General features: G+C 38.2%; 1 protein-coding gene across 1 annotated transcript in view; it reads right to left on the reverse strand.

Annotated features, from left to right (window-relative positions):
* LOC135728186 (lysophosphatidylcholine acyltransferase 1) overlaps positions 1-2522 on the reverse strand; it is a 52644-nt gene extending 50122 nt beyond the window's left edge. The window contains exon 1 of the mRNA XM_065246326.2: positions 2204-2522. Coding sequence (XP_065102398.2) covers positions 2204-2317 — 114 coding nt within the window. The 5' untranslated portion in view covers positions 2318-2522. The remainder of the gene's footprint in view (positions 1-2203) is intronic.
* Between the last annotated feature and the right edge of the window lie 8685 nt (positions 2523-11207).

Raw genomic sequence — 11207 nt, forward strand, 5'->3', positions numbered from 1 at the left:
TTGATATGAATTTTTGCTCATACCGCCCACCCCTAGATAAAGTGGTACCGCCAGACCTGGAGATCGGCTGAATGGATTCCAAAACGGTAAGAATGAAATGTTTAACTCTAGGGGAGCTGGAAAATTAACATATTTTGAAAAACAGTGGACTGTCCCTTTAAAGGGGACATTTCACAAGACTTTTTAAAAATGTGAAATAAATCTTTGGTGTCCCTAGTATGTATGTGAAGTTCTAGCTCAAAGTACTATATAATTTATTATAGCATGTTTATATTGCCACTTTGTAGGTGTGAGCAAAAATGTGCTGTTTTTGGGTGTATCCCTTTAAATGCAAATGAGCTGATCTCTGCACTAACTGGCAGCGCTGTTGTTGGATAGTGCAGACCTATTTTTTCACATGCTTGAGGAGAATGGTTTACCAAAATGAAGTTACTGGGTTGATCTTATTCATATTTCCTAGGCTGATACAAGCACTGGGGACCCAATTATAGCACTTAAACATGAAAAAAGTCAGCTTTTCATTTAGCTGTTTATTTTTGTGTCAAGTATTCTTTTAATAAATGCACAACTGCAGATGTTCTGAGAAAACCATGAAAATTAAAGTTTTGCTTTATATTTATAGAGGAATGCAGATATAGGTAAAATAAAATAGGGTACAACCTGAAGTGCTTCTAAAGGCACTTATCTCAAGTCATTAGCCTAAAGTTGTTAAATTTATGACACCATAAACATTTTAAATAACAATTATTCGTTTTTCGTTTTAATGCAAACATTCAAAAAAGCTGAACAAGTGATACAACTAATACAGAGTTGAACTCAGCTTGGACAAAAGTGCTGCATTTTAAACTTTTAAATGACCATTATTAGCACAATTTACAACCCTTTCAAAAAAGACTATACCTCTTAGACTGTATAACAACACATTATTATTACATAAGCAATAGCTAAAGATCTATTTCATTAGGCTAATGTTTATGCATAAACACAATAGCAACCGTGTAACTTGCTGCTATCATACAAAACACACTCTCAGGGGAAAATGTGTCTGAAAACATGTGACTCTGTGGTAATAAAGCATGACAAACAAGGCAAAATGAATGAATGAATGACAGTCACGTTATGACTCCATCCGAATGGCAAAGCCGTGATCAGATGTCTCATGCAAGCACCTTTTGTCAATTGCCCGTTGCCTGAGAAATCAAGATCTCTTTTAATTGGAGAGCAGGGGACTTAAAGGATTTCATGGATCTGAGAACCAAAGGATTTAACATTGAGATGCTGAGTCTTGAAGAGGTCAATTCAGTTTATGTTAATTGCTTGGCAGTCCTTAAAAAGACTGCAGGTCACACACCTTTACATGTGCTGATGCACAGAAATATTGCATAAGGGACCATTTAACTTACAGATTAACATGAGAATATGATGCTCAGCATGGGGTTCATTCATAAATGCAACTTTCATCTTTTGAATGTAAAGGAATGCATTTATTGCAATAAGATGAAATAGGGAACTCCTGATCGGACTGTGAAACTGTAAAGTTTACGATTATCTGTGCTAAACTATGTAGCAAACCTGAAGTTATTAATAGTCCCTTTGAAATCTAAAGATATACAATCTATAAGGTTACAAGTTAGCGTATTTGTATTATATTATTCTTAGCCATTAATGGGCAATCAGGGTTGGCACAAACTTTCCCATGCATTTATTCACGACAGCTCGAATGCATACTTTCTTTAAACAATAAATACAAAACAACTTGGTATTTTGTCATGTTGATGGTTGGTTGGATCGTATGGCATGTGCTCACCTCATTGCAAAGCTTATTATCTGTATAGAAAGCATCCGACCATCCATTAAACCTAGCTTTATCTGACTACCTATTAATACAATGATAGATAGAGAGACGGATGGATATACATATGAATGGACAGACATCCATACAGACAGGCACGTTTTTGTAGGATGTAAAACAGATGCGTTAAAGCCACACTATCGTTTCACATATACACGCGTATTGATAAAACGTTTGCAATAAAAGCGCAATGGCTAAACACACGGGGCTTTAAAAACTGTGTGCAACATGTAGCACAGGACACAAACTCTCATTTGAGCAGGCCAGAGAGGAACTGGTGACTCCTCTCACCGATTATGGCCTATACATCACTCATCCACATCACACACGAGATATGATCGCGACACATACCTGCAGCTTTTGAAGTGTTGTGAATCTTAAGTCATGCACGAACGGGTTTTTGAAAGGAGGAGCCAGCTCGTGCTTCTTTTCTCCATCCGCGTGCGGGCTCTTGATGAACCTCATCCTCGACAAATCCCAATCAATTACTCACAAAAGTAAGGTTATATTCCTGTTCGCGTCCGTTAGGCCTGTCGATTCCACTTTAACGCGTTATTATCTGACAGTCCTGTGGGTTGAGGAGGGCTGGGGGATTAGGCGGATCATGTATTTGACGATCGCGACTCTTTCCGTGTGCGCAACAGCAGCAGTCCCGTTGGATGTCATGAAGGGGCTGAATCCGGCACACAATGCGCATGCGCATCCGGTCCCCATCCGCTCAGGCCACGGCATAGTACGCATGCGCGGATATACCCATCCGTTTCTTGGGCGGCAATTAGCGAACAGCAAATAAGAGATGTAGTTGGCAAATGAGCGTATTGAGCGCAGTAAGATGATTATTTTGTATAATTTAAGACATTTGTGCGCAGAACGTTCATATATATTTATTTTGAAAAAAAAAAAATCCTTAGTTTATATCAGAAACGACTGTGATTTGTCCATCTGACCAGCGCTGAGAAAAGTTACAGGTAGCACATGACAACACCCTCTTCTTTTGTTTCAAGTTTTTATGATAATGCACATGATTTATAACACTGTGAACTTGTAAACACATCGTTTTAAAATGTTTATTTTTTTATTTTTAGAAAACTAAGGCCACGAAGCTACAGCCATTCTGCTTGTAATTCAATAAAATAACCGCTAGGGGCGCTAAACGACCATGTGTTAAAATGTGATATGTTATATTTTAAATGCTGTTTGATACATTATAATTACAATTTGTGGTAATAACAACAGCAAACAAGACAGGTTTTAATTACATTTACCATAATAAACGTATTGCAGATACAGTGTAGCATACAGTAATGAAATTATTTGCGATCCCGAAAAATAATTGTCAATAAATCCTTCATAGTTAATTTATGGGTTGTATCCTTTAACTATGCAATGTTAAAGGCACTTTTAAATAAATGTTATTAGTTACAAACGGCATCCTACAGTGCTTGCCAAACTTTGGTCCTCTTTCTCTCTGTCCATGGGTGTTGGTTGGTTGGTAAAAAAAAAGAAAATAATTAGTTATTAATCCATCAGAAGATGAACAAGTTTGGACATGATGATCAATTAAATTTGGTCGTCTGTGAGTTAAGGCCAATTCACACTGGTCAGACAACTACAACAGACACCAACAGAAACTCACATTCTAATGCTTCATACACACCAAATGCGGGGCATCGCGTTACTCACTGTATATTACTCGCAGGATTTAACTTGGTGTCATGTGAATTTTCGTTCGAGGTGAATATTTTTAACTTGGGCGAAGATGCGTTTGAGGCGAATAGCGCGTGTTTTCGCGGCAAACACGCCACCCATATCGCGTCATTCGCATCGCCCTATGCGAGGACGCATCTGATTGACTTTGTATGTAATCTGCTCGCGCAAATCGTTTACTCGCGTCTGGTGTGAACCCACAGTTAAGTCTCATTTACTTTGATCCAACAACTGCCAACAGGGGTTTAACACTGACCCAACAGACGCATCTGTTGAATCAGTGTGAATTGGCCTTAACAGGCCGTTTCTCAATCTGAAGGCTGCAGCCTCCGGAGGTCGCATATGCAGGCTGCTTACGCTATCAAGATCGTCTTAATTTTAGAATGTTAACAATTATAAAGTTTACTTTTATACTTAGTTAATCGTAAATTGTTGTAATATGCTTATGACTTGTAAATGTAAACCAGGCTTGATGTTGTATGCAACCTGCATACACTGCAAACTTTGCGTTAGGAAACGACCACAGCAGAGCCCTTTAGAACGAGAGGATTGCCACCGGAAGTCCAAAAAGCTTGGCCGTCACATTATTCATGGAGACTTCAGTTAGTTCCTGGAAGCATATTAAAATACAGTTTGAGACTGTAATTTTTCTTAATAAATAGCCAAGAAATGCATTGATTTACAGTATTTATATATCACACCAATATGTGTAGGTAGTATTTTAATGTAGTTCTATCAACAATGTTTTTTGACAAATAAAATTCACTAATATGACAAGATTAGTATGCTGGTAAGTGCCCTGTTAACGTTTTACACTGCAATTTTAAAGCTTTAAAATGCATCACACTGTGTAGTATGTAAACGTATAATGTTTATGCATGTTTATAATGTACAATTAATTGCGTGCTGTGTTATATATCTAAAACAGGTTTGATTTATAAATATACAAAGAATAAGACTATAAAAAGGCTGAGGCACTTCTCCATTTAATTTATTATAAATTATAATAATACCACTGAGTCAGTGTTGGTAATCTAATGTTTTCATTTGATGGGAGATGCTATATTCATCACTTTCAATTATTATTAATATATGCATTTTAATAATAAAAGTTATTAATAAATTAATTTATTGCATTTAATTTAATTTAATTTACCAGAAAAATGACAGTGCCAAAAACACTCCTATGCACTATGTACTGCCATCGCCTGTATCTATAATTTCAAAATAATGGATGAATCTGCAAAACGAGAGGGCTCTGGGCCACAGTAACTAGAGGAAAATGGCTGATTTTAAATGTATGGGCTCTGTCGCCCTCTTGTGGCAGGCGACGGTTGTTGCCCATAAAACAGTATGTTAATATTAACCTCAAGAGGGCGCCAAAGCCTATTGTGAGTGATTTTTCCCCTTTCAACCATTTTTGGTTTAAAGAAAAGGGGAAAACAATTTCGTTATAAAATTAAAGGTCAGAAAAAGCACTTCCTCTCGATGGGACTATTTTTTTAGATACTTAACCAACTCAACCCATCTTATTTTGCCCTGTAACTATTTCAAGTTTCAGTTTTATTTGACATACAGAATCATACATAGTACATACAACATGCAGTGAAAGATTCTTTATTGGGTTTAGGTCTGGAGACTCGCTAGGCCACGCCAGAACCTTGATATGCTTCTTACAGAGCCACTCCTTGTTATCCTGGCTGTGTGCTTTGGGTCATTGTCATGTTGGAAGACCCAGCCTCGACCCATCTTCAATGCTCTGGAGGTTGTTCCCCAAAATCTTGCAATACATGGCCCCGGTCATCCTCTCCTTAATACAGTGCAGTCGCCCTGTCCCATGTGCAGAAAAACACCCCCAAAGCATGATGCTACCACCCCCGTGCTTCACAGTAGGGATGGTGTTCTTGGGATGGTACTCACCATTCTTCTTCCTCCAAACACCTTTAGTGGAAATATGACCAAAAAGTTCTATTTTGGTCTCATCTGACCACATGACTTTCTCCCATGACTCCTCTGGATCATCCAAATGGTCATTGGCAAACTTAAGACGGGCCTGGACATGTGCTGGTTTAAGCAGGGGAACCTTCTCTGCCATGCATGATTTCAAACCATGACGTCTTAGTGTATTACCAACAGTAACCTTGCAAACGGTGGTCCCAGCTCTTTTCAGGTCATTGACCAGCTCCTCCCGTGTAGTTCTGGGCTAAGACAGGTGTCTTTATGCAGCTAACAGGTGCATTTAATTTAGGCAGACTAACAGGTCTTTGGAGGTCAGAATTCTAGCTGATAGACATGTGTTCAAATACTTATTTGCAGCTGTATCATACAAATAAAGAGTCATACATTGTGATTTCTGGATTTGTTTTAGATTATGTCTCTCACAGTGGACATGCACCTACGATGACAATTTCAGACCCCTCCATGATTTCTAACTGGTAGAACTTGCAAAATAGCAGGGTGTTCAAATACTTATTTTCCTCACTGTATATTTGTAGTTTAAGATGGTATATGCTATGCTTATAAAATAATAAAAAAGAAATAAAGGTGTAGGGGCGGTTTCTCGGCAGGGATTAGACTAGTCCTGGACTAAAGTAAATGTAAGGGCTGTCCAAACTGAAAACAACTTGCAGAGACATATCTTAAAATACACCAGTGCCCTTTGTTTTGCCTCAAAATGCACACAAGTAATATTTTTAGTAAGGCATGTTTGTTAAAACTAGTTATATTTCCTAATTAAACTAAGGCCTATTCCTGGTTTAAGCTAATCCCTGTGGCTGTTGTTATATTAGGACATTTAAGTAGTTTTTTACAAACAATCCCTAAAGAAAAAAAATTCTGGTGTGCACCTTGAGACGAAATAATGGCACGGATATATGTTAAGATATGTCAGTACATGGTGTTTTAAACATGCACCTTAGTCTGGGACTATAAACCCTGTCTGGGAAACCGCCCCGTATATGCCGTGATCGATCTGGTGGAACTAAGTACTAATTTTGTAAAATCTTCTAAAATGGAATGTGTCCAGATTAAATGCCTTAAAAAATAAAAACTTGGTTTTTGTTTTCCCCTTTCAGCATGAAGTTGCACACCAGTAATACAGCATTAAATGTGCCACAGCAACTACCCATGAGGTATTGGATTTTACATTGTATTTGCAATTTCAATGTACATTATAATGTCATGATTCCTTATATAACACCAGCTGCCCACAATGTCACTGCTGTTAAGTGTTGTGCCAAGACTTTGGATGAACTATAAATCTTTATTTTTCTCACTGCTGGTTTGTTTCAAGAGGAAGTAAAAAACAACTATACCTACCTGATGACACATCATTCAGACAACTTTTACAATGAGCAAAAAAATGTGTGTATATGCGGCAATGCTTCAGAGACTGTAGTGATGGGCATGTCTTTGAACCGTGAAAATATTACAGAAAAACATTTTTCTTTACTCTTGTAAATGAGAAACGTATCTGGCACTATTGCTAAACCCGTGTTCTCGCTTGCTGAACTGGAAAACACGGCGGTATATTGAGTTATAATATCATACAACAAAACTGTGCTCGCCCACATGCACACAACTCATTTTCTCGAAGGCCCACCATCGTGTTCTTTCCCGCGTCTGTAATTGCGGATGTCAGAAGCGATCGCCTGCCACTCGGTGTCCCTTAACTTTGAACGTCCGTGGAGACAGTGCAGTCAAACCTGCCCTTGGGCCGACCACGCTGGGTCTTGACATTTGCATTTCGTAAGCATGGAAGAGGCTGCGTTAATGCATCGAAGGGAGCGCTGGGGAAAAGAAAGGTTCCCCCTTCTCTCCCGACGTCGTAGGAATTAAAACGGAAGAAATGCAATTTAAAGACATGAGGTAAACAATCACCTAACACTTGTTTCAAGCACGAACACAATTTCCCAGGCCTTGTCCAATTCCGTCATAGCCCGGGGCTCGGTGTGTTTTTGTTACACGTGGTTCTACACCACTGATTAGAATGGTAATGCAGGAACAGAATCAATCCTTATGACATTTTAAAGCACCAAACATCAGTTTTCTACATACTGCAGCACTTCACTTTTCCTTTCACAAAGAGTCTAAAGTCTCTTTTTGCAAGTCAAACACGAAAATATTACAAGGGAATAGATACAATTACTACTTGTAAAACACAACCGCAATGCGATTTTTTGTGGTAGTCTGCGATGTGTGCATGGATCTTGCATGAATTCGAATGAAACTACACTGTAAAAAAATTCCGTAGAAATTACAATGTTATTGCAGCTGGGTTGCCGGTAATTTACCGTAGATTTAAATTTATGTTATTTACTGGCAAGAGTTTATTCAAAGTTAAATAATTTTTAAATATTGACAAGTCTTTATCTTTACAGAATGAAACTATACAATAACAGCCTCATGCAAAGCATTCTGGGAACCAGAAATCATCATCAACCTTTTTTCTGTTTTTTGCTTCAGATTTTGTTTCCCAGAATGTTTAGCTTGATGCTGTTTTTTTAGTTTTACTCTGTAAAGACAAAGACTTGTAAATGTTTAATGTTCATTTAACTTTGAACAAAATGTTGCCAGTAAATAACATAAATTTTAATCTACGGTAAATTACCGGCAACCCAGCTGCAATTTCTACGGATTTTTTTACAGTGTACGTTTAGGTGAAAATTTGTCGTTTTCTGTATTTTGAGTATAAATAGTGAAACAAGAACCTTTAAAGGGCACATATTATGCACATTGGACATAAATGGGTGTTGGCAGTGTGTGAACATAACCCTAAAATGAAAAAAATCATCCTCCTTTTTAATCCCTATTAAACCAAAGCAGTCATGTTGTCTTGATTTTACTGTTAATCTGATGTCACACTGATAAATCCCCGCCCACAGCCACTTCATTTGACTCATTGTAGCGCTAATTCAGCTGAAGATGCTATTGTCTCAGACTGTATTCACAGGAATCAGATGTATTTTTTTAACCAAAAGCACCCATTGTTTGTTGGTAAAGGAGTGAGGGTAGTAGCTCATTTGCATTTAAAGGTACAGACATGAAAACAGCGCTTTTTTGCTCCCATCCAAATATGGGCATTTTGGACATTCTATAATAAATGATGTGTGGGATATTTTGAGCTGAAACGTCACAGGCACACCTGAGATTTATATTACATCTGATAAAAATGGGCATAATTTGTGCCCTTTAATGCCTTATTCTGCAAATAAAGTCACAGTTATGAGTACAAAAAAACTTTTGCCCAATATCTACTGTTGGCTGCTGGTTGTTAAAACAGGCTTTGGTGCTTAACTAGCAATACATTTTTGGTCAACCAGCTTATAAAAGTCATAACAGTACCATATTTGTTTGGTACCCCAGTTCATTTGATGCACTTGTTGATCTAGTAATCCACTGCTACAATAAATATGCCCTAAAAAAAGAGAAAAGCACTTTTTCGGCCAACACCATCTGGATGTTTGAAAGTAAATGCTGGACTTTAAATGTATTTCTGTGCCGCAGTATACCTGCATAATGCTGAACCCTCGGGCCACAGCGAAAGCTTGCTGACAGACTGACAGTTGTTGTTTCCCAGTCGATTGTGTTTTACCAGCCACAGCTGGGTGTCAATCAAATGTGGCCATGTACCAAACATATCCAAACACAAATATGAACATGCATTAGCTGCAAGAAATGCCGCCTCTGGGGCGCTGGCTTGAATGTGTTTGAATGTGTTTCCTGCTTTTGTGCAATAGCTTCACACATAATGTGTGTTATATAAATAATGTTTTCACACAGTGATGTTGATGCTGGAAAATATGTGGATTTAAAATGATTAAATGTGAAATGTAATTAAATTAACCCTCATGTTCTGTTTAGTCTTTATTGTTTTAATCAGATCTCTGAGACCTCCATTATGTATGTCTTTTAATAGCCATTTAATACATTCGTTTGATCAAAATAATAACCCAGGAGGCACAAAGTACAATTATAGAAATGTGACTTTGCTATGCTTTTATTCTGGGGTTAATTTTACCCCAGCAAAAAAATTACGAAAATTACAATAAAGGAAATCAATATAAACTAGCAAAATCATGTACACAACATTTGTTTGTGTTTTATATCTGGGCTCAAGGAGATCCAAAGTGCAAAAAGTGACAACTAAAATACCGTATAGTGTTGCTCCGGCCTGATCTCACAGTCGTATATGTTTTATGAGTTGGCTAATTCCTATGAATTTGTACAAAGTGAATACAATTTTAAAAAAACTATAATGAAACCCCGCCCCTAATCGCAATGTTACAGTGCGAAAGCAAATCAAACAAAAATAAACAAATGTGGTCATACAAATGAATATGAATTAAGCCCGGAGTATAGTCTGTTAGGGTTTTTTTACGTGTGCGCAAACGTATGCGCACAGTCGAACACATGGCCTTGTAAACTATTGTTTATTTGACTCATACGTGTACACAGACATTCGAGGCATGCACAATTGCGCATTGCAACCAAATGCATCTCTTGGGCTACATACTACATTCTCCTGTAGGCGCAAGCGTGAAAGAGGTGTACAATGTACGCGGGGTTTTAAAAAAATGGTGGTGCGCATACAGTCCGTGCACAATAATCTGATGAAGAAACTCTATGCGGACCCTTGGGGACACCCAAAACAAATGGACCATACTTCGGCCTTTAGCCACCTCATAAAGTACCGTAATTCCTCAAATAAAAGCCGGTATTCAAATAAACGCCAGGCCTCTGATAGTGGCCGGGGGCGTGATCATCGCGGACAAATAAAGGCCGGCCTCAAATTAAGGCCGGGGAAAGATGAGTGCCGGGGGAAATGAGTGAAAGCTTACTTACGCCCTTTGTGAATGCACTGTAAACGCCTCATCCGTTTGGTGATCCGCGGAGGCTTGCGTTGCGGACCAAAGCGCGATTATAAACAAAGCTTTAGTTTATACTTCAAAACTTTTTAGGCGCAGTGTGAGCACAATCGCACCAGAACGGGTTTCAAAAGGAGAGACGTCAACTGCGCGAGCACTCACCTTCATCTGCCTTCGTTAAAACCTTTTAATGCGCGCAGCAGGGCTAGTGAATATCTATGGTGCACACGCTGCCAATAGTGCACAGCTGCCAATAGATGGCAGTTGCTACATTGGATGGGTCTCTCATTTAATGCTAGTGACGGACTTTTCAACAACCTTGAAAAAAATTATGGTTAAAAATGATTGATCTCTATCCACTAGAACGCTATCACTTTTAATTTAACAATTAACAATTATTTATCAAACAGATGGAATTTGAAATAAAGGCCTGTCTCTAATAAAAGCCTGCTTCAAATAAAAGCCTGTTACCTTCTGCAGTTTAGGTGAATAAAGGCCCCGGTCTTTATTTGAGGAATTACGGTATGTAAAAATTGCCATGAGATTGTGTTGGTCACTCTGCCTTTTGTAAAATCCTATAGCTCCAAACATCAAACTGTGATTGTGTCGCATTTACTTCAGTTTTGCATTCAGTGTGATCAGACCATTTGCTTATCGGTAGAAAGTTGATCGAATCAAACCTGGTTGAGACCGTAAAGCTAATGGCTTTCGGGTCTCAGGATCATGACAATTTCCAAACAAGCAACTTTTATCTTTTCTTTATCAATTCAAAGAATCAAACA

Source organism: Paramisgurnus dabryanus, chromosome 13 (assembly GCF_030506205.2).
Source record: "Paramisgurnus dabryanus chromosome 13, PD_genome_1.1, whole genome shotgun sequence".
Classification (NCBI taxonomy): Eukaryota; Metazoa; Chordata; class Actinopteri; order Cypriniformes; family Cobitidae; genus Paramisgurnus; species Paramisgurnus dabryanus.